This window comes from Pelodiscus sinensis, chromosome 1 (genome assembly GCF_052426305.1).
Source record: "Pelodiscus sinensis isolate ZL-2025 chromosome 1, ASM5242630v1, whole genome shotgun sequence".
NCBI lineage: Eukaryota > Metazoa > Chordata > Testudines > Trionychidae > Pelodiscus > Pelodiscus sinensis.
The window spans coordinates 98812793-98840335 of record NC_143052.1 but is presented as its reverse complement, the minus strand read 5'-3'; the positions used below and the strand labels follow the sequence as shown (position 1 = coordinate 98840335).

Sequence of the window (27543 nt, the reverse complement as noted above, 5' to 3'; positions counted from 1 at the left end):
TTTCTACAAGTCCAAAATCAATAATGTAGTGAGACTTTTTCTGTGACTGGGTTTCCAAGGGAATTTCCTAGTATCCTTTGCTTAAATCTAAGGTAGATAAATAGGTAGCTCTGTTAAGTATATCTAAAATATCATCTACACAGGTATGAGGTAAGCACTGTGGATTTTAACAGCATTAAGTTTTCTATGAGCTACACAACCTTACTGTATAGTCTTTCTTTAGACAAGCCCAGAGTCCCACACTTAAAATGTTACAGCAACACAGCTGACAGAAGGGGTTCTCCTGTCGGCATTAAGTAATCCATGTCCCCAGGCAGTGGTAGCTAGGTTGATGAAAGAATTATTCCATTGACCTAGTGCTGTCAACACTGGTGATTAGATCAGCATAGCTACATTTCTTGGGGGGTGTCAGATCATGAAGGTTAGCCAGCAGCCTGGGAACTAAGGGGTTAACCTTACCTAAGTCAGGTAGATTCAGCCAATAGGAATGTAGGTAGGAATTTCAAACTAGGACAAAGGGATGTTTGGTTTTTCCCTTTGTCCTGGGCAGTTTCTCTCCAGCTACTGAGGGAGTCAGACAGAATGTCGCCCTCCAAGAATAGACTCTTTACTCTTCTGTAAGTAGGGTAAAGTTTAGATAAATCTGTTAGGTTTTATTGTTTTATGATTTGGGAAATGGGATCTGATGTCTGCATTTAAAATGGGTTTTGCTCTCCTTTGTAACTGTGCTCCTGGCCCATGGCGGGTTTCCCCTCCATGGCTGTGTCTACACTGGCACCCTTTTCCGTAAAAGGGATGCTAATGAGACACTTCGGAATTGCAAATGCCGCGGGGGATTTAAATATCCCCCGTGGCATTTGCATGAACATGGCTGCCGCTTTTTTCCAGCTTGGGGTTTTGCCGGAGAAAAGCGCCAGTCTAGATGGGATCTTGCGGAAAATAAACCCTTTTCCGGAAGATCCCTTATTCCTAAAGGTTTATTTTCCGCAAGATCCCATCTAGACTGGCGCTTTTCTCCGGCAAAACCCCAAGCCGGAAAAAAGCGGCAGCCATGTTCATGCAAATGCCGCGGGGGATATTTAAATCCCCCGTGGCATTTGCAATTCCAAAGTGTCTCATTAGCATCCCTTTTACGGAAAAGGGTGCCAGTGTAGACACACCCCATGAGTATATTACTTTGTGACTTTTCCATCTAGTTGTTATGCTTGCAACAGGAATATTGTGGTGATGATAAAAGTTCTTTCTTTTTTCTTTTTATTAACCTGGTATTGGTTAATTTTTGTGTCCTGGTTTGTACTTAGGGGTGAGATTTCCCAAGTAGTCTCTCCCTGGTTTCTTTAGCATTACTTGGGTGGTTGCTGCAGATTTTATCCCCAAAATCTAGGGCTTTAAGATTTTGCAGGGAAGTTTTATACCAAAGCCTGGTAGATAAGGTTTTGGAGTACTTTTGCTGGCCCCCACTTCTGCATTTATCGTGCCAGAGTGGGGAAGGAGCCATGACAGGGAGTGGGGTGGATTTTTCACAATCCTGAGCAACATTTATACTGATGGAAGTCTGTAATGTAGATCAAATCTAAGTTCTAAGTGCAGACCAGCCCTAAAGCTGCTATGTTTCCTATGTCTAGCATGCTTTGGATCTTCCCTTGGATCTGTTTTCTCATTTTCCCTGGTGTCCTCTAAGTACTAGTGTTATTGGGATGCCTCACTAGTGTCAATGTGGTGCTCTGAGGTGAGTAAGACCGGGTTTGTTGGAAAAGCCTTTTTTGACTTTGTAATGCAACTGTGACATCTTTCTTTTCTACTAGGGTTAAGCCTTTGCTTAATTGAATGTTCTATAAAGGAGTCTTCCCCTTACTCTGAGACATTAAGTCTAACACAGATGATACTTTGTGGTCCTCATCTACACAGTTTATCATGTTTTGCTATAGCCTCTATAACCTCAATGGAACCCCCTTCTAGGAGTTCTGGATTTTATCTTTTTTTAACGGGGGTTAATACCAGAACTAAATTACCTATATCAATGGTTTTTATCACATGCCTTTTAGAAATGCCATCCTTTTTTTGTACAAATGAGCTTTTCTCAAGATTATGTTGTATCAGCTCCATCATGGATTTTAGCTGTATCCTGAATGTAAGTACAAATTCAGTCACAAGTTCCCCTTCTGAGTCTGCTGCCTTCCTGCAAATCTCTGACTGCATCCCAGGGACTTCTGACCTTTATTCCATATAGAAGAAGGACACACATTGTTGATGCATAGGGTATTTCCCAGTAAGCAAATAATGGATAAGGCTGTAACACATCCCAATCCCTTGCTTTCTTGTCTATGTACATTATTAGCATACGTTTAAATATCCCGTTGAATCTTTCAACTAATAGGTGTGTTTCTGGGTGACATGGAGCAAACTCGTTCCTTACACACACATTTTCCACAATTCAGCAAATACATGGGGCATAAAATTTGACCTATGGTCTGATAGTATTTCTTTTGGAAAACCCACCCTACTATTAGTGGAAAGAAGTGCCTATTTCTGCTTCTGTATTAGCTAGGCCACCACCCTGAGGTTTTCCCATTTTTGGATGGCTTAGGGAATGGATCAATAATTCCCATGGCAACTCTCTGGAATGCTCATGCCATTATGGGAAGTGATTGCAGTGAAACATTGCAGAGACCTGTGCTCTTTTTCTGCCTTGGCGTAAACCTCAGGACCTACAGTATCCACTTACTTATAGGTTTATGGTGGGCCAATGCTAACTTTTCTGAAGCCTTTTGGATGCCCCTCCTCCCCTTTTGCTCTTAGATGTTCAGCAAACACAGTAATGGGCTGCACACAGTAACACTGCCCTGTGCTTTTTGGGCACTATTTGTGAGGTTCCCTGCTGAGTCTTCCCTGTATATCGTACACACTTCTGTAAAAATTCTCTCCTCTACTACATGAGTAATAGTAGTGATACTGTTTTCTGCAGGAGTGTTGCTATGAATTGCTTCCCTGATGCTCTTTAGGGAATGGTCTGTGTCCTGATCTTTAACAAAGGCTGCTTGCGTCTGGCTAATTTGGAGAGCTGTCTCAGTTCGAGGAGATGATACCCCTCCCTTCCTAGGATTTTTGGGATTTATTCTTTCTGTTCTCCCCCTTGGGAATGCCTGGACCTTGATTGTCACAATTTCTCAAAAATCCCTCTAAAGAACTTAATTGTCTGTTACCTATTGTGCGTCCTTCAGGTTGAGGTTTCCAAAGTTGCGTGTGGAGTTTAGGCACTCAACCCCCATTCAGTTTCAGAGGGCTCTGAGGACTCTTGGCACCTTTGTGAGTCTCAACCTTAATGCATAATAAATGTGCAACTGAGTCAATTAAGTTTAAAAAGCAAGTGCTGCTTGAATAGATGACTCTTAACTCTAAACAGATGTGAAAACAAAGTAAAAAAATGTCCCTCCTACCACCCCAGGAACTAAACCGGTAGGGACTCCGTATGAGTGTATTTAAAATATTGTCTGTCGCTTTTTCTTTTTTCTAAGAAACACTAGCTTACAGTCCTGTAGCAAGATGTGCACAAGTATCCAGAAGGCATCCTGTTGACTTCAGCATCATTCTGCAGGATCAGGGCTTTACTTTAATTATAATGAGTTCTTTTGAAATAAGTCAGTCTCTTTTGGGCTGAGTAAAGGTGTGAAGGGGATGTACCTGTATCCTGTCATTAGAAGAATGTCTCTCACAATTTTGACTTATTTCTGTAGTTTCTAAGGAAGGGCGTGACATTTGACAAACATATAAGAAAAATGTTTCTGCCCCAAGAAGCTTACAGTTTACATTTGAAAAAGTGTGTGAGAATAATACTTAACAGTATGCTAGGGAAGGAAAAGAGATAGGTTGCCAAAACAAGCTGAGACAGAAGGACACAGATAAAAATGTCCTACAAAAATGTAACAATGTTTTGAGACTGTAAATAGCTTTGTATTTCAACTAAAATGACTACTATTATTCATGTGACTGCAGTCTCTAGGCATCAATGCTATATCAGAGCTCCCTTCTGCTAGGCACTTCCATACATACTGTTCCCAACCCCAAAGAGTTTACGGTTTAAAAGGCACAACAGAGAGATGAACAAACAAGAAGGAAGGACAGAGAGGGGATGAGGTAATAATACAAGCATAGTTTAGCATAGGCCAGCGGTGTGCACAGTTCATAAGTCAGTCAGCAGCAGTACTTACACCATAAGTGGCAATCACCTTGTCTAGTAGTGTTTAACTTTTTTTTAAAATCAAAATAGTGTTTGATGCAATTCAAGGCTTGTCAAAGGCTCAAAAATCGTTCTGACATCAACGTATTTATGAGCCAACAAGAAGTCCTACCTGGCAGCGCTGGTTGAGCAGTATTCACAGACAGGAATGAAAGGCAGAGAAATTAATTCTCCAACTCAGACACTGCTAGTACAAACCAAACTTCAGATTTGGTGGTCCAGCAAAACATTTGATCTGTGTTCCAACTAAAAAAAGGCACTGTTGAGTGAAATAATGTGTATTTCCAAGAAAACTTACCCAAGTCACTTTCCTGTGAGGGGCTTTTTGGGTTTTTTTTTGCCTTTGCAATTGTTTAGATCCTCCTCTTAGCCATTTAAAAGTGCTCATTAGTCCTCAAACAGTTATTTGGACTTCAGAGCAGACTACACAAGTATCTTGTACTTATTTGCTGCACTCTGTAAGAGCAAGTTGTCCAAATAGCAACAGCCCTTGACGTTTTGATCTCGCATGCCATTCTTTGTGTCAGCGTTTCCATGTGGTGGTGAAGTTTCCAGAGATTCATGTGCTGCTAAAAGTTATAGATTAATCTCCTGCATCACGTAGTGAATGCTTTTTATATTTTATATAATTTTAGGTAATGGCTAGTAGCAAAATGTGTCCTATTCAGATTTAAATATCTATTTGTTGAGTGCTGACTCTGTGCTCAGTGCTGAACAATATACTGGTATGTAAACAGAACCCATCTCAATGAGTTTAAAGGTGTTTTTAACCTGGTATTATTGAGAAAATTCAGATATTTCAAAGCAACCTACTTAATTTGTAGGTTACACTTATCCATTTAAAATAAAGTTTAGAACTAAATTTTTAATGTCATATGTATCTTTTTAAAGGAGGGGTTCTCAAAGTCCGTGGCTGCCTTGCAGGTGGGCAGCAGCTCAAGGCTCAGCCTCAAACAAGCTTGGAGCACCAGCTCTGGCTTCCCACTTTGTTGGGGAGGAGACCTGAGCTTCGATGAAGGATCCGGCTTGCTAGGGAAGCAAGCGGTTCTGTGCACTGCTGTACGCCCTTCCCCTGGCTAGAGGCAAAAGGCAGCATGCGGGCGTGCTGCCTGGAGGCTTTCCCTGCTGCTCCTGTTGGCTGGAATTGTAGTCAATGGGAGCAGCAGGAGACAGTGCCTGGGACACAGTGCCTGGGAGTGGGACCTGGAAGTAGTGGGGGTGCAAATCTGGGTAATCATCCCTACCCCTCATGCCTTGATCATGCACTCCTCCCTTGCTCCTGCACCCTCCTGCCTGGCCAGACTCCCTATCCCCAGCCTGTGGTCGCACCTTCCCTCCCTTCCAGACCTCCTACCCTCACCCTCTCCTGCACCCAAGTTCACAGCCAGACTGTCACTCCCAGCCTACTCCAATTTCATACTTTCAACCCAGATCCGCACCCCCACTCCTACCCCACTCCCTGGCAGACTCCTCTTGCACACTGAACCCCTCCTTTTTGGCCTTCCCCCCAGAACCTGGGGGGGCTCACAAAATGTACTAACCCTGGAACCCCAAAAGAGTTAATTGGTCCCATGGGAAGCCCTGAACTTTGGTCCTTCTTGCCCCCTCTCACTGTGTCCCTGTGGGGCTGGAGTGCCAGGGGAGTGAGATGTCTTAGTTGGGAGCTACATCAGGGAGGGATGGGGTTTCTTTGGGGGAAGGTGGGGGTTGCCTCTCACTTTTTTGTGTGGCCCTTGACTGATTTTTTTTTTCCTGTGGATCAGTAGCCCCCAACCCAAAAATGGTTCCCCACCCATAGCACAAAAAAAAGACAACATTGAAACCTTTTGTTTTGGATATAAATTAATATTTTACTTAGTTTACCAAACTTCATTTTAAATAAACATAAAAAGTTAAAGTGCTTAATCTGTTTAATTATTTTGATTTTGATTAATAATAATTCTTTTCTTACCAGTTATATATATATCCTCTTATGTTTTATCTCCAGTAGCCTAATATGAATAATTTAGTATTTAAGAGCTTCAGAGGCATAGCCCAGTTAGTTTTTAAGGTGCTGCTAGACTATTAGTTGTTTTTTAAGTTTTTCCAGTTACAGACTAACAAAACATGTAGATGGTATATTGAGCTTTCATAGGCACAATCCACTTGGGTTGTGCCCACAAAAGCTCATGATACCATCTACATGTTTTATTAGTCTTTAAGGTGCTACTAGACTATTTGTTGTTTAAGGTTTTTAGTATTTAAGGTATTTACAGATAAGTGAAGGCATTTTCTCATCATGGGTGGTTGGCTGGTGGTCTACAGAGAGGTTTGCATTGAGCAAGGTGGACTACAGGCCAAAACATTTGAAAACTACTGTTTCAAAGTAACATTTGTTTATACTTTGGTGGGAAGTTGTTTGATACATATATTTCTTGAACAGGTAATATAAAACTCAGATTTAAAATAATCCAAGTTGATGCCTTGGCTAATGATCTACTAGACTTAGCTAATGTATTTATGCAGCAATAAACTACATAAATCTAGATGTATAAACCAGCATTGGTGCATTGTATTGGTGTTACCTTATTTCAATTTATATTTATGTTAACACTATATATCCACTACATTATTCTTTGTTTTGAATGTAGACCCTACATAATTGTAAAGAAGCAAAAACCTGCAGTTACGAACAAGCATATGGAAGAACTTGCTCAGGGATACAGGTAAATTACTTGACAGGACTGTGTCTGTCCCCCACTCTTCTCCATCAGTAAATGTCGTAGCAATAGCCACTGATCGAATTTAGAATTCTGTTGCAGTGTTAGAATGCTGGTTAGATGTCTATAGGAGAAGTCACCATGCCTAGTCCCCAGTGCCTCAGAAGAAGAGGAGGTCTACCAGGGGTAGGTTGCCCCCACGGCGCATGCCCTCTGTGTGCCCTCAGGTGGGGTACACGGCACCATCTGGTGCTGAGCCTGGACCTTTTCAGTCGGGCAACTGACCAAGTCCGCGCTGGGACGCCAGCCTGATGGGGGACTTCCCAGAGCCCTCAACTTCAGAAGCTTTTGGGGATGCCAGGGATCTGATTGAACTGTCCCCCTCTCCTACCCCGGCACAGACCTTGGGAAAGGATCGAAACCCTGGGCTGACATTGGCGGAGCTTCAGTGTTTTGGCCCGTGTGCAGGAGGTGTTGCTGGGAACCAGAAAACCTTCCACTTGGGCAACTTATCTGGCTAAGTGGAAATGGTTTATTGTCTGGTCTACCCAGAGGGTGATGCCCCCTATGGACTCCCTGGTCCTGGATTACCTTCTGGATCTTAGGCTTCAGGGATTATCCTCCTCCTCCTCGATTTAAAGTTCACCTAGCAGCTATCGCCACTTTTCACCTAGGTGCCAGGGGTAAGATCCTCTTTTCAGACCCTATGGTAAACAGGTTTTTTAAAGGGCCTGGACAGGCTTTATCCGCATGTTTGGCAGCCCGTTCCCCAATGGGATCTTAACTTGGTTCTGTCCAAACTCGTGGGACCTTCGTTTGAACCCTTGGCGACATGTTCGTTACTACACCTGTCCTACAAGGTATCCCTATTGGTGGCCATCACGTTAGCCAGGTGCGTGTCTGAGCTGAGGGCTCTCACTTCAGACCCCCCTTACACAGTTTTCTTTAAGGACAAAGTCAGGTTACACCCCCTTCATCCCTAAGGTCTTCCTGCCTAAGGTGGTGTCGAACTTCCATGTGTGTCAGGACATTTTCTTGCCAGTCTTTTATGCCAAGCCCCACACATCAGGTAAAGAACAGGCATTACACACTTTGGATGCTAGCAGGGCTTTAGGCTTTTATTTAGAGAAAACAAAGCCCTTCTACAAGTCACCTCAGCTCTTTGTTACCATTGCAGAGCAGCTGAAGGGTCATCCGGTCTCTGTGCAAAGGATTTCCTCCTGGATCATGGCATGTATTAGGGAACGCTATGGGCTGGCAGAGATCCCAGCTCCTCCCTTCACGGCTCACTCTATGAGATCGCAGGCCTCCTCTGCAGCTTTTGTGGCTCAGGTCCTGATCCTAGAGTTCTGCAGGGCCGCCACGTGGTCCTCTGTCCACACCTTCACTAACCATTATACACTGATGTAACAGGCGAGGGAGGCTGCTGCCCTGGGTGGGGCTGTCCTCCACTCAGGGGAAGTTTAGAACTCCAACCCCGCCTCCTGGGATTTCTGCTTTGGAGTCACGTACATGGAATAGACATGAGCAATCGCTCAAAGAAGAAAGAATGGTTACTTATATCGTAACTGTTCTTTGAGATGTGTTGCTTGTGTCCATTCCAAATCCCGCCCGCCTCCCCTTCCTCAGATTAGTCCGTTAAGAGGGAACCGAGGGGGTGGAGGGCCAGCAGGGGCATATATTGGCCGGTATACCGGCGCCACTCTAGGGGACTCCCCTCCTGGCCCCACGGGTACTGCTAAGGGAAAAATTTCTGACGATGCGTGCACGCTGCATGCACACACCTACATGGAATGGACATGAGCAACACATCTCGAAGAACAACGGTTAGGAGATAAGTAATATGTGAGTGAGAAGGTGTATAATATTTAGAAATGACTTGGAATGTTTATATATGTAGTCAATATTGCAAAATCATCATGGAAACTTGTTAGTGCATCCACAAAATAAACTCGCCTTTTTGATATGATGACATTCTTAAGGCTATTAAAAAAAAAAAAAAAAACTTGACGCAAACAGGTAAGATTTGTTTTTTCTGCTTCAAATAGAGAGAATTTCCTAAGATGCCTGAAACTCAGTACAGATAAGAAGTTTGCTTTCCTTACAAAAGTCAGTTTCTTGTAATAACTTTAGTAAATAACTTTAGTTTTGCATATGAATAATATGTTTCAACACTCTGAACACATATTAACCATTTATAGTTAATACCTTTTTTTGGCAATTACAGGAATTTTGAAGATTTTTTGCACGAAGGCCTAGTTGAGTATTTGGACGTGAATGAGGAAAATGACTGCAACATCGCACTGTATGAACATACAATTACTAAGTAAGTGTATATTCAGACTAAAAACTGGTAAAGTAGACTATGCATTATTATAGCCTTTTTCCTTTCCGTTCTCTGAAATGTAAACTAATTAACTATTTTGTAATGTTGCTGTTTCCAGTGCTAGCCCTTGTTTGTGTTTATAGCAGCATAAGAGTAGAAGATCATGCAAGTTTAAGAAGCAATCTGTGATTACACCAATCCTAAATCATCTGTGAAATAGTCACAAGTGAATGTAGGGTTTTTTTTGGTGGGGAGTTGAAATTATAAACTCTAACCAACAAAAATATAGAATATGTGATAGTGCAGTTTTTATCAGTGTGAGTTTTTCATGATCATTTACAATTGGCCAGACCGTGAAAGAGTTATGCAAGCCACGGTAACCTGTTATGCTAGTCTATTGTAGGAATGTCTTTAGAGATCTTGTAAGAGTGTTTTAGTTTTTTGGCGGGCAGTTTTAAGCCATCCATGTTGAAAGCCAAGTACCTTGTTTCCACACTTCAGAGAGTGACCAAAGAACACTAAAATTTAAAACAAAGCTTCTTTCCAGACTACAAATTCACACTTTCTCAGGATTGAGCTGAGAATGTTTTATTGATTCAAAGGCCATGTGTACTGTATACCAACTTACTGCTCCAAAACATCTCTTTGTCATATACGCTGCATGATTTTTACAGTTCTTCATTGTATGTCTACGTTGCATTGGGTAATACCTGGGTTAGTGGGATTCTAGTCAGCTGACACATGTTAGGGAACCATGGGCTTGAACAACATCTATGTTGTATTGTAACCCAAGATTAAGAGTTTTCAGATTCATGGTCGAACGTTGGGCTCTGGTATCCACACAGCACCACACAGATATGAGTCAAAGTAACGATATTCCAGAGTCCCTATTGCTCACTGTGACTGGGAGGTCTGGAATGGATCATACTGACAATGCCATGCTCAGAACAGATGGCAAAAAACAGGGCAAGCAATACCCAGAAACTGGTGGTTTATTCTTTAATTATATTTTCCAAGCCAGTAACCAAAGAGGTTCTGTAGCACCATGCTAGTTAACTGGAAGCCAAAAACACTCCTCTCTTGGTATTCCAGTCCTATCCAATCAGGTCTAATATAGTAAAAGGTTATTGAAAACCCAATTCACTGTATGTGAGGTTCTATAAATCCCAAAGGTCAGTCAGACACTTACCACCAGATCAGTAGATACCTCATATCTTATCAAATCTCACACGGTCAGCCATTCCTTAGTAAAGTAAAAATTTACTAAAAGAAAAGAATTGTTATAAATGGTTAATAGATTATATACCCAAAAATGATCACAAAGTCCGTATCAGGTTTGTAGCAGTGATGAAATAGGCTGCTTCTTTGCAGAAGTCTCTCTGGTATCTTCCAAAAGATTGGGAAATCCTCAGTCCATAGTTCAAAATATTCCTTTTTAGTTGTAAGACCACAGTCCAGAAAATTGGAGCAGGAAAAAGTGAAATGGAGATGTCTCAGATGTCTAGTATATCCTCTGCCAGGTGCATGGAAGTTTACTGTTCCAAGCTAAGCCCAGTGCCCCTCTGTATGGACCGTTGGTGATAAAGATGGAATCCTAGATCACATGTCCTTAAAAGTTTTGATAAATCACAAGGGTAGACATTAATTCCTTGCTATCTAAGACAACTGTAGGACAACTCATTTGAAGAGCTGTCTCCCTTAATGGCCTGTCACCAACTGAATGGTCCATCCACAATAGAACGGTTCATCAACACTGGGCAAGCTAAACGGAATTTAAAACTACCTTGGGGGTGTCAACCAAGAACAAACCACAAGTCTAAGATGCAAATTAAATAGCAACTATTCATGACGTCAGGTACAAAGATTATACATGCATATAAACAAAATTGTCATATTTTAGCAGATTATCAACTGAAAAATTGTTCCTGACATGACCTACTTTGTATAAAATTTGTTTATCCTACACACACTCCAAAAATGTGGCTGTTCTAGCTCTGGGAATGTGATGCACTGTGGGAAAACTGCACTGCTTGTCTTTTAGGTTACCAAGAAGCAGCTTGCTTTGCAAAAAGCTCGAGTGGTTCACTCTTCATTGCAAACCCAAGAGGCTCTCTGATAGTGAGCTTATAAATCAGTGATCAGAACAGAATGAGTTTATGCTGACCTGGGCATCTGCTGTTTGCTGGAGATGGTGCTTCCGTTTTCAGTGGAGTGGATTGCATCTTGTTGGGTTAGAGAGAATTAAGAAAGTTGTCCCACGAAGTTGTGGGATTTTTTTCCCCGAAGATTGACTCAAAGGCCATGTCTACTGTATATAAAGTTACTGCTTCATATACGCATGTGTCATATACGCTACATGAAAGATTACTACATTATCCATAAACACCTCTAAACTTGATGTAAGTATCTGTAACACCCTGGCCATATGATAGTTGTTTCTAAATATAAATGATGAAGTAAATCCGTCCATGCAGTTTACAATTATCCCTTCATCTCTTCACATGACTAATAATCTCCTTTATATTGGCTGCAACCGATATAATTAATGCGTGATGAATAATAAAAATACCTGACCAAGACCTCTGAGGTATTCCATTGCCAGATCTCCTGTATGATGTCACAGTCACCTCTTTTTAGCTATAGTGGTCTGTGCTAATTACATTTTGCATTCCAATTGGGGATTTGTTTCTTATGAGCTTTAGGTATCAGTGAAGGCAGGGCTTGGCAAGAGCCTGTCAGCAGGCTGCATCTGGCCCGCCTAGCTCTTTTATCAAGCCTGTGTGCCAGGGACATGGGAGCCCTTCAACTGCCTCTATTTAAAGGGCTCATGCCTTCCCTGTGGCTGCCAGGCAACACCTTAGAAGACAGGAACTGCTCACCAGCCAGGTGTGAGAGGCATGCACAGAATGCAAGTATTTCCCCCTCATTCCCTTAGAGTCTGGGAAACAGGATGAAAAACAAGCCACATCCCGGAGCACACAGCTGTTGTCCTCCGCTGCACCTTCCTGAAATGGCATCCTTGCTAGATGACCTACTGAGGTCCCATTGAGTTTTTTACTCCTGTGATTCTGTGGCTGAGGGTTTTTTACTCCTGTGATTCTGTGGCTGAGGGTAACAACTTTAATGACTTATCTGGGTTTTAATTTCCCCAGCAAAGCATACAGTGCATAGGTCACCCTGTATGTGGGGAAAAATCAATGAAAGTTAATAAAAAAAAAATCTTAAATAAAACTATAGCATAAAATCTTTATAGATAGAAATTCGATGCTTGATTAATAAGAGTAGAGTAGAAGGAATATACTTCTGACCACCAGACCAGGATGGTGATTGTAAAATGTTGCGAGAGGAGAGAGACAAAAACAGAAAACCCTATAACAATGAGGGATTTTAACCCTATAACAATAGGGGATTTTAACCATTAATGACTGCTTCTTGGAGCAGCTAGTCCTGGCACTCACTAGGGGAGAGGCAATTCTTAGAATTATAGAATACTAGAATTGGAAGGGAACTCAAGAGGTCATCAAGTCCAGTCCCCTGCCCTTATGGCAGGACCAACCACCATCTAGATTCTTGATCATCTTTGATAGATGTCTATCCAACCTGCTTTTAAATATCTCCAATTATAGGGATTTCACAACCTCTCTAAGCAATTTATTTCAGTGTTTAACCATCCTGACAGTTAGGAAGTTTTTCCTAATATCCAACCTAAACCTCCCCTGCTGCAAGTTAAGCCCATTGCTTCTTGTCCTATCAACAATTTTTCTCTTTCCTCCTTCTAACACTCTTTTTGATACTTTATTTAGTCCTAAGTGGCACACAAGATCTGGTTCAAAAGGTGAATACAGCTGAACTGCTCAGTAATAGCAACCATAAAGTAATTAAATGTGTCATCCTTGTAGGGAGGAAAATACCAAAGAAACCCACCATAGTAGCATTTAACTTTTAAAAAGCAACTACACAAAAGAAGAAACCTAGTTAATTGGAAATTAAAAGGAATAGTCAGAAGAATAAAATACGTGCAAGTTGCATGGAAACTATTTAGAAACACAATAATAGAGATTCAAACTAAATGTATACACCATATAATTTAAAAAAAAAAAAAAAAAAGCAACAATGTGAGGACCAAAGAAATGCCACCATGGCTGAACAGCAGAATGAAAAAAGTGCTTACTGGCAAAAAGGGGTCCTTTCAAAAACTGAAAAGGAGCATAAATTCTGGGAAATCAAGTGTAAAAGTACAGTTAGGGAAGTCAATAAAGAATTTGAAGAACAATTAGCAAAAGAAATGAAAACTAAGAGCCAAAAAAAAACCCAGAAAAAAATTAAATACAACAGAAGCAGGAAGCCTGCCAAACAATTAATGGGGCCCACTGGTTGATCAAGTTGCTAAAGGAGCACTCAAGGAAGACAAGGCTGTTGCCAAGAAGATAAATAAGTTCTTTGAATAAGTCCTCACTGCAGATGATCTGAGGTAGATTCCCATAATTAAAAAGGTAATATTCACACAGGAGTTCCAAAATAACTCAAATATGGAATTGTAGCACTACTAATCCTGCTAGAATCATTGGGTTAGAACAGGCCTGGGTAAGATCCGGCCTGCCAAGCCACTGGATCCAGCTCTCAGACGCTGCTGCGGCTCACAAACGTGGTGTGGGGTGGTTTTTCTTTAAAAACTGTGAATCTAGAGGAGCGGGGAGAAGCTTTAATTGCTGCTCCTGCCTCTAGCACAATCCCATTGGCCAGTTTCTGAGGCAGATTGTGAAGTGTTAGGAAGGGTTTTGCAAAACTGGATGACTGGGCAAACCAAGAACACAGTGAAATTAACAGGCAGCAGGTGTAAAACAAACATAAGAAACTATTTAGTGTCACAATGCATTGTCATCCTTAGGAACCAGTTACCAAAGGATGTTATAAAGGAAGAGCTAGGTAAATTCAGAGATGATACGTTCATCAATTGCTATTATCCAGTATGGTCAGGGATGCAGCCCTGTGCTTTGTACCTCCCTAAACCTCTGACTGCCAAAGCTGGGACTGGACAATAGAAGTTGTATCACTCAATTATTGCCTTCTGTTAATTCCCTCTGAAGTATCTTGCACTGGTGACTGTCAAAAGACAATATTCTGGACTAGATGGACAATTGGTCTGACCCAATATGGCCATTCTTATGTTCTTATAACATAAAAATTTATTGTCTGGTTAGTTTTCTGAAGTCTGCTACAATGTACTAAAACTGCCTTTTTGGTTTTTTCCTACCAGTGATTGAATATGAGTTTTTATCTTTTATCATAGACTTTTAGCTTGTTAGAATATGTGATCAGAAGTGAGAAAAATATATTTCTCTGGAATTAAAAATTCTCTTTCGAGACATTCTTATGTGATCTCCCTTTTTATTTTGTAGCTTATATTAAGTACTGCTGTTTTATATAAAATTAAGATCTATTATGATCACTATTTACTCTTCCTTTTTTTTCCTTCTATTTGTCCATTTAATTTTTTACTCTTCCAGTTTTTTCTCTGCCTCTGCACATGGACTCAATGAAAGGCCAAATTAAAATGTTGATTAAAAAATTATTTGAATTTGTCATTCAGGCTTTTAGATTTTACTCACTTCATTTTTTTTAATAGTAACAAAACAAGTTAAAATGATTTATCGGACTTTGTGAAAAGGAATTTAATAAAATTATGCCATTAGGCTGTTTACAGATGCTTTCTAATCAGACTTTTTTTCTTTCTATTATTTTTTTTAAAGAGACACCACACACTTGGAGATTGAACCTTTCACACTTCTTGGCGTCTGTGCTGGGCTTATTCCATATCCTCACCATAACCAGTCCCCAAGAAACACATACCAGTGTGCTATGGGGAAGCAGGCAATGGGTAAGATTGGAATGTTGTAATTTTAGAAACCACATAACCTAAAATACTAAAAATATTCTTGTCTCCTAGATCATTTAAAAATATTTAGGAGGTGATGAGAACATTTTTTTTTTTTTTTTTTTTGAGCAATGGCTTAGCTGCCAGGAGAAATTTATGTTATTCCAATTTTCATTTATTTTTGTTTGTTTAGAAAATAGCTCAGTAAAATGGAGGCTGCTATTCTGTGGTCTTCATACTTCAAAAGAAAATTTGAAGAAACTGTAACACTATTGTTCCTATTTTTGTAACAGTTATTGCTTTCAGGTTTTCAGCATAGCTGGAAGATTGGCAGTGGTTTTCTTTTTCTTTTTTTTGTACTGCAGTGTGCTGTGGGTTTCCAAACAAAAAAGAGGGGGGGAAGTGTTTGTACAAAGCGAGTGAAAGCATGAAGAAGTGATTTTCTCTGAATAGTTAGAGTACTGTCATTTTTAATATATAATCATTAACATTCAATTCCATGGCACTAAGAATGTCTGCATTTTCTGGTAAGGGAGGGTACTTCCTCAGTAAACTCTCACTTCACAACATTTTATATTTTGGCTTTATTTTTGGAAGAGAAAGCACTGCTAGGCAGTTACGGTGTCATCTCAGTGAACTAAGAAATGAAGATAGTTTTCTAAGTATGGATTTTTAATTAATTAATAGTAGCTGGTATAGAATCCTTTAGCTGCCATCTTATGGGGTTGCCATGTTAGGTAGTTAACATCAGATCTAGTTGTGCCATTTGATAAGCAGCTAAACCAGCATTAACACCTTCCTGTTAACTTGCACACCTAACTAATATATTGTTTTAAGCCACATCAAGTCCAGTGAAAACCTGATTGGCAGCACATTAGTTCCGTCTGCCCTGTTGAGACTTCAGCTGTACATGTCAGTTTTACGTCTTGCGTTTGTGACAAGTTGAGATTACAGTGACAGAACTCCAGGTAGCATGAAAAAAAAAGATCGCCTGTGTTAGGTTTAGAAAATCATTTGCTTTGTGATGTGACTCCTAAATTTAAACAGTACTCCTTTTGTAAATATCTTCTAGCAGAATTAATGGAATAATATAGTTGCCTTGTACTTAATGGTCAACTTTAATTTGTCAAAATACTGACAAATGTAAAATAGTAAGAGAGGCATTACCACCTTAAAGAAAAAGTAGCCCCATTTTTTTCTTTTATAGATTCTCCTCCCCCCCCAAGAGTCTCTATTTTATGACTATTAGTCTCAGAACGTTTGGTTAGTTACCACACACAGTTAAGCAGGATCAGTGTGTACAGAAAGCCAATTCAGTATCTGTGGAGTTCTTTTGTAGTTTTCTGTGTGAAGGTTTTTTTTCTCGTTTTGTTTTGAGTGTCATTTGCAATTCATTGTCTGTGTTTTCTGAGGTTGGTGTATTCAGCTGCTTTGACCCTAGGTCTTGCACATTTAGCTCCTTGGATACAATCCTCTGACGTTACTGCTGACGATAGGAACACAAAAGCCATTGAATATCTTTAGCAATAAAAAAAAGCCTTTGTTTCTATTTGTTATTACAAAACACCTGACTCAAAAGAATAAGCATCGAGATAAAATTACATTTAAAAAGTTGGCACATGGCTGCATGTTACTTGGTACACTGTAATATCTGAAAGCACCCTGAGTCTTTATGAAAAATTGTGTACACTTGTCGGGGGTTTTTTGTTGTGTTTGTGTGTGTTTGTGTTTGTTTTGGTGGAGTTGCTATCTAGTGGTAGAAAAAATTGTTACATATAGATTAGCTGGATAAAATGAAACCTATAGGATATTCCTGTCATTTATTTAATTTGTCTGCATTTATTTTTGTATTTACACAAATGCTGATAGGTACTTCAGAGTTTTGTTGCTTGTTTTGTGTTTTTAAAAGTTATTTCTCTACCCCACTGGCTTTGCATAGCTATATGGAAGGGCCCATATCCCCTCATGCCTTGTGGTGTCAAGAACTAGGTGTATTGAGAGAGCATGCTACCTTCCTAGAGGGAAGGATTTGGATTGCTCAACACTGCCCTGTCTGGTGATTTGAGGAAGCTGTATTAACAGGATTCAAAGAAGTCAATCAAAAACCAAGTTATGTCATAGGTGAGAAGAAATGTGAAGCAGGGATAAATTGACAGGAACCATCATTTTAGGCATGAAATGAATGCAATATAATTGGTTATGTGTAGATTATTAAAATCTCAGTCAGCGTTTAGACAGGGTAATCCTTATTAAATGTACTGTACTGAAAAATATATTTAATGGACAGAATGAGCATTCTTGTAAACATGCTGGTGCAATCAATAGTAGGCGATATGGATTTAAATCAGGTGGTGAAACTTTGTTTCAGTACAGAGAACGTATAGTGAGATGCATGTAGCATAATGCAGGGATAAGGATGTTAGCTGTTCTTAGGTTGCAAATTTAGATGTGGTTGCAAAGTCTTCTGACTGTGCATATTTCAGCACAGAAATAATTTAACAGTGTTATTCAGGATTATAACTCAGTACTCTGCATTATTGAAGTGCCATATGTTGCTAGGATAATGCTATAAAGGATCAAAGACTCTATGAAAACAGAGATGAGAGTTATTTATTTTACAGTAGTACCTAGGAGTCCCAGTCATGGACCAGGAGCCTGTTGTACTAGGTGCTATTCAAGTGCAGAACTTAGTTGGGAAATACAGAACTTACATGTCTTTTTTCTACTACTAATTCAACTGATAGTGTGTGTTTTTGTGTTTATATGGATATGGCGAGCAAAAATGTTCATATGAATGACTCTGCTATTACCCATGTTGCAGATATACAATGTTGTATCCGTGCAAATGTCAGAATATAGGTAGTTGTAAAGGAGACAGTTTTACAGCCCTGGTTATTGCCTTCTGCCCTATGAATGCTGTAATAAAAAACTGCAGATAGATTCCTTCAAATTCTGCAGCTAATTCTTCTAGTACTAAGAACCGTTACCATCGATATATTGTCAGTTGCTCCTGGAGAACTGCGGAGGTCCCTGATGACTGGTATATTACAGGGAAAATTCAGTACCAATTCTCACAAATAGGCTGAGGAAGGAGATTGCAGCTCTGGGAATAGAGCATTCTTTTTAGGTAAGATCTGTGATGTATTTCTCAATGTATTGAGAAGTGCCTCAGAATTTGTGTACAGTTTATTGGCAGGGGAAAAGAGAGGAAAGAATACAAACAAATGTAAACAAAAGCAAAACCAGTGGGGGTCATTACTGGTCTGTGCAACCTATTCTTGGGTTCTGCCACCAGCCACCAAGGGACAGCATTTATGCTGCACACTGTGCAGTCTCTTTCGCCAACTCTTTGCTCTACCAATGAAGGCACAGAAGTGCCTAAAGTGAACCAGGCTTTTGTATTCTATCCCAGTTTACCCATAATCTCTAAAAGAGTGTTTGTCCTGTTTGGTGTCTCTCCCCACCCCCCAAGGGCTCTTTCAAATACTAATTACCCTGACCAGGAAACACCTGTCATGTAAAATTCCCAATGAGATCAGTTATCTCCCCACCTCCACCACCCCACCCTGCCACCTGAGGATTCAGTGCAGCCCCTGCATAACATGCTCCATGCCCCTGCAGAAAGAAAAGAGTAGGAAGTCAAGTAAATGGAAATACAGAAGTACCAGCAATCCCTTTGTTTGTACTCTCACAAATGCTCCCTTTTGGTTCATATTTAAACATCAGTTTATTTTTTGTACATTTGTTGAAGTTCGTTGTACTTTGCCTGTTTTTTGAGGCTCTGTTCCTTTATAAAGAAATGTGAGTGGCTCCCTAACACCACAAACCTCAGGGAAGGGGAAAAAAGCTCCTATTTATGTGCATTTCAGGTTCGATTTAACTACGCAGAGAAGGCTAGAGATTTGGCAGGCCAGAGGAAAGAAGGCATTCTGTGATTGTCTGCACTGTGAGCTAGAGGTGTGAGTCCCAGCTCATGTACATTTAATTGTGCTAGCTCAGTGAGAGAGAGCACAAGAATAAATAGTAGTGTAGTCACTGTAGCATAGACCACAGCAGCGAGTACATAGCCACAGGTCTCGGGTGGTTTGTGTGCAGTGCAGCTAAGCTATGCTGTCACTTCTGTGGAACTGCAGCTGCAATACTATATACACTCACACTATCTCCAAGAGAACTACCTTTTGCATAGGATTCCCCAACGAAGAGTGATTACTGATATATTGCACACTAACATTTTACTTTATGCTTGAGTGTGTCTTCCTCTAATCAATAACATTGCTATTTAGGCACCTTACCCTAATTGTTTATTTCCCCCTTGTTTCTTTGTTTTTGTCGTACTGTTGCATCCATGTCTAGTCAAGCATTAATATGTATTGGTGCACAAACATTCTTCAACTTCATTGGTCATCCATACCTGTTCAAATGAGATGTAAGCAAAAAAGAAATCAAGTTAGAATTACCTTATGGTGTGATGTAATACCAACTTTAAAGATAAGGAATATCCATTCTGAAAGAAAACCTTAATATTCATGCCCAGTAAACTTCCATTAGAATTTCTGAAGTTTTGTAAATGTGTCACTCACAGGTTTAGAAAACAAGAAATTGTCTCTGTAATTTACTAAGGTTGAGAGGCAGGTGTTCAGAGTGTGTTTGAAAACTATAAATCTTGGCCTCTTTCTTCTTTTTCTTGGTTGGTCACTGGAACATAGGAGATATAACCTATAAAGTAACAGGAGAGCATAAAACCCTTAGGAAATAGAGGTGAGAAACGATCTGTAAGTGTTTCACAGCCATTATAAAATTATATTTCTCATTTAGCAGCAGCTTCCTCTGAAGAATCAGGAATTGCTTTTAGAATCATCTGAAAACTTAGTTCATTTGAGTAGTAAGCTCCACAGAATTGGTGCACTGTAGTAGTGGGGTGAAAAAGGATCATTTGGACAGAGGCAGAAATTGGCACAAAGTTACATGTTAATTTCCCCCAATGAAAGAATCTCTGTGCTCTGCAGTGGGAGAAATTTTAATTTTTCAAAGCCTAGGGAAGTAGGATGGAATTGCCCCAGTTGTCTGAAAAGTTGTCTGAGTGGGTAGGAAGTGTAGGGGATGGGCCATTCTATTGTGATAACTGACAGACCTGATTCTGTACACAAGATGCAAGCAAGGCTGAAATAGCACATTTTTTTTCCCTCCTCTCCTATTGCAAACTAAGGACTAGGCCTCTGCCAGCCTCTCCCAACAAATGGTGAATCTCTCCTCTCCCCTCCCCAAGAAGAGAGTAAATTGGTCACCAGAAAGATGCAAATGAAGCCATTTATCACCTGTGCCAAAGCTCCACCTGTACTCTGGGACTCTCTTCAGAATTGACACCTCAGAGCTGCACAGCCACTTTGCAGACCGCAGGGAAGTGCAAGAAATCCGGAGAGTTTGTGGGACCCAACAGAGATGGCTGCCATATCCTCCTGTAGTATTTCTCTGTCCCTCCCTCCGCCTTGGGAAGGGGACTATATTAGAAGTGTTTTGTGACAGCCAATATAGCATCAAGGGAGGGCAAACCTTGAGAGTTGGCTGTAACATTTGCCATTTTAGTTACTTGTTTTATGGGTGTTTTTTAGTATTTTGTCAAATACAGATACTTGGACAGTGAGAGCATATATTTGTCCTAACCCTAATAACAGAGTTGTGCATTGTTTGGCAGCACAAAATCTGGGCATAACTGCTAAAAGTTTTTAAAAATGCTCTGTATTTAGTTTTTTAAGATCACAGTGTATAAATACCAAGAGAAGACCTAGCACAGGGCCTTGCACAGCAAACAGTAGAAACATATGAGTGCTTTCGCTATTGTTCCGCTATACAACAGTTTATGTTCCCCTGCTGAGTATTAATTATTTTTTCTTCACAGATTTCAGAAGACACTTTGGCAGTCTGGTGGGAAATGGCCAGAATCTTAGTATCAAGCTGGGAGGTCTATACAAAGTGTCGAATTCTGAACCGTAAATTTAAAAGTAATTTCATGTAAAAAGACAAATAGGTTGAGGGTGAATGTCTACTGTAGTCCTACCAGCAGTGACTCCTCTGATGATTTCAGAAAGTAAATCTGTCTTGGCTGCTGTTAACTGCATGCTTTATTCATGCTTTCTGACATTCTAACACAGACCGCTGAACTAATTATTATCCAGAAAAGGAAGTAAATATGATATGGCGGACACAGAGAATGATCCAAAGCCCCTTCAAAGTCAATGGGTGTTTTTCCATTTATTTTGATGGGCTTTGGAGGGATCAAACCCACAGCTTCTCTCAAAAACCTACAGTTATTAAGAATTAACCAAAAATGATGAAAATGAATTTGGCTTTTGTTGACTTATTCTGGATTAGACACTTACTCTGAACTAGAGCATTTAGATGACACAGGCACTTACCTTAGGATTTGGTTTTGGGTGGTTTTATTAATTGCTTTACTTTTTTTTATTGATCTGGATTTTTTTGTGAGCCATTTTAAATCTTTTTTTAAAATCTGAAGTTATTTCAGCTCAGTCTCTAATCTGAAATGTAAGGGTTTGTAACCCCCCCCCCCCAGTTTCTTCTGAAGACCTTGCATTAGCAGATAAATTACCTACACTTGTCGAATGTCGCCTTGGTTCTTTTACATGTTGGTAATTTACATTTAAAATATTTCAAGTAATAAAAAAAAAAGTTTTCGCTGTATTGCTTTTGTTTTAAATATAGGTACCATTGGATACAATCAGCGGAACAGAATTGATACTCTTATGTATCTGTTAGCATATCCACAAAGGCCAATGGTTAAAACAAAAACCATTGAACTGATAGAGTTTGAAAAACTGCCAGCTGGACAGAATGCCACAGTTGCTGTGATGAGCTACAGTGGTTATGATATTGAAGATGCTCTTGTCTTAAACAAGGCCTCCTTGGACAGAGGTAAGAAACACATGGGCCTATTCTTTGTCACTTGTGCAAAGCAAACAAAATAACTTTTTGTTTTTATAGCACTGCATGCTTATTTAATTAATTTTGCCTAAATTATGAAGATGAATACTTTTCTAAACTAGGAAAACAACTTTGTAAAAAATTTTTTGTAAACGTAGGAAGGGTGTGTGTGCATGTGTACATATTATATGTACTTGAATATGGTGTGTTTGTGGTGACATTATACAAGGTGTTTGTTAACTGGTGCATATATATGATATGAAAACGAATGATTGACTTTTGTCCTTGAATAACAAAGGATAAACTATCCTCTTTCAAAAAATAATTGTCTTGCATAAAGTTGTTTTAGATAATCTGAGAGTGTGAGGTTTGCTCTTTAGATGATGACTTCGGCCTTTGTTTGAGCCTGATGGAGAGAAAAAAACTTACTATCATTTTCAATACTGGGGAAAATAGATAAAATTTGATTTTTGAATGTTTTCAGAAGAAGGGAGAGAGCGTGTGTAGTTTTGTGTCACTATAAATGTGATGTTTAGAGCAAAGTAATTATATGCCAGAAAACAAAATAGAGGAAAAACAAACATCTACTTCCTCTTTAAAATTTATATAGTTCAGTCTGTTTTAAGTAGGAAAACATAGTTTTACCGTTCAATAGTGTGTAAGCAATATTTGTACCATTGCCTGATTGTAAACATCAGTCATATTGCAAATATTCTTCAGCACTGTTTAGAATCAAGAATAATTATCACTTTATGATTGTTAGTTTTAGTATTGGGTAGCCAAAACCAGACTCTTCCATTAGTTCATTTTGTCTCCCTTTTACCCCTTCCTTAACACGCCTCTTGCTTGTTGCTAGGCAGCAATAATAGTATTCCTAGACATGTATCTTTGGCATTAATGTCTGCCGCACTTAATTTATGCCTTTCTTTCTGAAACAACAACAGGCATGATTTAAAACTGAATGTTTTCCTTTCTGGTAAACTGGTAACATTTACAGGGAAATCTAAAGACCATGTGATGCTTGTCAGGAGTTACTTCACATAATCTAATGATATAGACGTACTGTAAATGGCTACAGCTATCCTTCAAATAAAACATACGTTTACTAGGAGGCATTTTTCTTACCTCACTGTATTTCTGAATGTGGGAATGACAGGCAAGATCTATAAGCCATCTATTGCTCCTGGGAAGAGAGTTTTTAAAGAGCACAGTTTTTTATCTTAAACATTTTTTGTGGTGATATGTATAATACAAATTTCTTTTTGAGTAAAACAAAACAAAAAAACAAAAGCAAAAAAGAGGAAACATAGGAAGTGCACGAAACAATGCTAAATAGACACTTTCCTGATAAGCAAACATCTATCATCAAAAGTTTTCAGTAAAATCTTTAGCTATCAGGGTGCCACTAAAAGGAAAAGATGTCAAACTTCTCCTTTCTAATCCTGTTCAAATGCATCTTTTCTTCCATGTAGACTTTCAGTGATGATCCGCTACAGATGAAAGAATTGATGTAAGCCAAGTAGGAAATCGGCACAGCTTTAAAATTGAGCCATCATGGTCAAATGCCTTTGATATATCTGAAAATATAGCATGTGATCTGATTTTAAATTGTCAGCTTCTTGAGGCCAAAGACTTTTGTTCAATATTGCACACACTGAAAGTGCTCAAAAATCATACAAAATATTTGGGAGTATTGGCTATTATGCATTTGTTTCCTATAGCTTTAGATAAATTAACTATTTTAAATTTTCTTTTGATAACTGCTTGATTATAAAATAACTTCTGTACACTATTAATTTGAATGAGGTTCTGTTTTAGGATTTGGAAGGTGTCTTGTCTATAAGAATGCTAAGTGTACACTGAAGCGCTACACAAATCAGACATTCGACAAAGTGATGGGTCCAATGTTGGATGCAGCTACACGTAAACCAATTTGGCGTCATGAAATTTTAGATGCAGATGGTATTTGCTCTCCAGGTATATAAAACTTTACCAGTAATGATATTTGGATTGTCTTTGGCAAGAGAAATGAGCATTCATGTATCTTCTAAGTTGCTTTGAAATGCTTGCACCTTTTATTGTTCTATATTTCTTAGAGTACTATATATTTTTAGTGGACATTAAAAAGCAGAAACAGTTATTGTTCAGTAAATAATCTGGTAGTTGTGACTATTTTTTTAATATGCATGACAAATGAAATTCTAAATTTAAATTAAAATGACTGTATTTTGATACCACAGCAAATTATGAAACTATATTATTAAAACAATTATGTCTTACTACCTGTTTTCTTCCCCTTAACTTTCCTAGTCGTCACAGCTATAATATTATTGAACTTTTTACAGTTTAAGTCTCTTCTGTCATCAGATTTTCATCTTTTAAAATACATCTCTTATAATTCTTGCATATATCCTGTTTACAGCTACCAACATTTGCAAACAATTGATAAGGATACTTGAGGGAAGAAAAGAGACACCTTTTAGTCTTTTCTGTTATTGTTTGTCTCTGAAGCCATTGTGTTACAAATATAACAAACCTCATTTCCCATACATCTTGCTTAATTCATCCTATCCCAATGTGCCTGTCATTTTGAATATTATAAAATATATTTCTCAATACATGTAAGACATCAAAATATTTGCATGATACTTGTTGATTTTTTTGTTTTCTTTTTTATCAATATTTTTTCTGTTATTAGGTGAAAAGGTAGAAAACAAGCAAGTGCTCGTGAACAAATCCATGCCAACTGTGACTCAGACTCCTCTGGAAGGAAGTAATGTGCCTCAACAGCCACAGTATAAAGATGTGCCAGTAACGTACGTCACACTGTAATATCATACTTTAAACTCTACAGGTGGGAAAAGGAAGGACAGGTATCAGATGCTCAGCACTGGAAAAGTAAAAGGCATACATTTTCCTTAGAAGTTAGATTCAGTGCTGTGGGCCAGATTTTTAGGTGCCTAAAGATGCAGATAGGAATGTAGCAGTGTTTTTAAAGGCTCCTACGCACCTTTCCCCTGTTGTTTTTGGCCCCCTGAAGACTGGAGTTGGAGTGGCAGGTAGAAACTCCCTGCAGACAACAGGCGGGTGGGTCAGCAGGGTCTCTCCCAGAAGACACTGATGTAAGAAAAGAAACTGGGCCTTCGAAGTTTAGTGTTTGGGCAGGGGGCACAGAGACACAAGTTGGAGATACTGAGGTAGCAAAGGAACATGAGGATGCTGGGGTGGGAGGATAGAAGTACATGCAGGAAAAGGGCACACATGGGTAGCCACAGAGTGAGCAGGAAGCAGTTGCTCCAAAGCCAGTGTTGAGAACAAAGGGCTGAGTGCTTCACAAATGTACAACCATCTGTTGACCCAAGTTGTTGTTGTTGGGAACGGAGCTCTGCCTGCTACACAGACTGATAGAAGGAGCTACCTATTGGCCTGTCTCGCAGTTCTGATTAGTTCTCCTTCCCTAGGAGGCAAATGAATTGGAAAGGACAGGCAATTACCCCAGCCTTCAGGTAGACAGTGACATTTGCCATAGCTGAGGTTATACAATAAGAGAAGAGCCTCATACCCAAAATGGCTGAGCAGTCCTATTGACCTTTTAGGTTAGCTTGTATATTTCAGATGGTATTTGGGCTCCCTCTTGGCTGAAAGCTTTCCCCAGTAGACCAGTTTGTGCATGCTGCATTCTCTCACGATCTTTGCCAGTAATAAGCTTGTCATTCTTTGGTGGGCTCATAAGAATTCCCATTGGGTTAGTGATGGAGCAGAAAAGGGAAATTAGCTTAGTAGCACTTAGGCCTGATTAGGAGTCAATGGGAGGCTTCCTGATGACTTCAATGCTAGGTGGATTAAGCCCTTAATAAAGAAAAGAGGCAGAGAAATCATCAAGCAGGAAACCTTAGAAACGAAAGATGTGGATCCAGGGCCTATAAGCTATGTATTATGGTTTCACCAAATTAGCTTCAGACTTGATTACTGGAGCCTCCCATTGTCCTGCACCCCCCCCCAATCCATCCCCAAAGCTTTCACCAAAGTCATTGTCCTTTTCTCTCTGTGCTACCATGTCTAACTACTTTTCTCAAATCTCTCTGCCTTCTCCTTCCACAGGGATTTTGTTGCATTGAAGTTCTCCGTAGCTCACGTCCTGACTAAATATTTGATTCATCATCATCTTCACTCCCTGCCCTCCCTCTCTCTCTCTCTCCCTCCTCCCCCCCCCCCCCGCATTTTAGTAATGGCAGCATTAGTACCCATGTACTGATATTCATTGTCACAAGCACCTGTTATTTGATACTATGTATAGTGCTGGAAAAATGGAAATTTTTTGTTTGTTAAAAAAAAAAAAAAAGCAATTTGAAGTAGTTGGCATTTCAGTTAGGGATATTGGTGACTGGTTAAAAGACAGGAAACAAAGGGTAGGAATAAATGGTAAGTTTTCAGAGTGGAAAAAACTAAACCAAGGAACAGTCCTGGGACCCATCCTATTCAACTTATTTATAGATGATCTAGAGAAAGGGGTAAACAGTGAGGTAGCAAAATTTGCAGATGATACCAAACTGCTCATGATAGTTAAGACCAAAGCAGACTGTGAAGAGCTTCAAAAAGATCTCATCAAATTAAGTGACTGGGCAACAAAAATGACAAATGAAATTTAATGTTGTTAAATGTAAAATAATGCTCATCGGAAAAAGTAATCCCAACTATACATACAATATGATGGGGACTAATTTAGCTATAACTACTCAAGAGTGCAATCTTGGAGTCATTGTGGATAGTTCTCTGAAAACATCCACCTAGTGTGCAGCGGCAGTCAAAGAAGCAAATAGAATGTTTGGAAACATTAAAAACAGGGATAGAGAATAAGACGGAGAACATTTTATTGCCTCTATATAAAATCATGGTACTCCCACGTCTTGAATACTGCATACAGATGTGTTCACCTCATTTCAAAAAAGATCTATTGGTATTTGAAAAGGTTCAGAAAAGGGCAACACAAATGATTAGGGGTTTGGAACAGGTCTTATATGAAGAGAGATTAAAAATACTTGGACTTTTCAGCTTAGAAAAGAGGACACAAATGGGGGATATATATGATAGAGATCTATAAAATCATGACTGGTATGGAAAAAATGAATAAGGAAAAGTTATTTACTTAAGAACTAGGGGTCATCAAATGAAATTAATGGGCAGCAGGTTTAAAACAAACAAAAGGAAGTTTTCTTTACTCAGTGCACAGTCAACCTGTGGAACTCCTTGCCAGAGGATGTGGTGAAGATTAGGACTTTAGCAGGGATCCAAAAAGAACTAGCTAAGTTCATGGAGGTTAGGACCATCATTGGCTAATTAGGTAGGAATAGTGTCCCTAGCTTGTTTGTCTGGAAATGGGTGACAGGAGAGGGATAATATGAGGATTACCTGTTATGTTCACTCCCTCTGGGCATCTGATATTGGCCACTGTCGGCAGACAGGATAC

The 27543-nt window shown here is 39.5% G+C and overlaps 1 protein-coding gene across 1 annotated transcript in view; it reads left to right on the top strand.

Moving 5' to 3' along the window:
* Window positions 1-27543, top strand: part of POLR3B (RNA polymerase III subunit B) — a 121445-nt gene that overhangs the window by 65640 nt on the left and 28262 nt on the right. The window contains exons 17-22 of the mRNA XM_075938432.2: window positions 6868-6942; window positions 9164-9262; window positions 15013-15140; window positions 21858-22067; window positions 23895-24053; window positions 24775-24892. Of these exons, the coding sequence (XP_075794547.1) occupies window positions 6868-6942; window positions 9164-9262; window positions 15013-15140; window positions 21858-22067; window positions 23895-24053; window positions 24775-24892 (789 nt within the window). The remainder of the gene's footprint in view (window positions 1-6867; window positions 6943-9163; window positions 9263-15012; window positions 15141-21857; window positions 22068-23894; window positions 24054-24774; window positions 24893-27543) is intronic.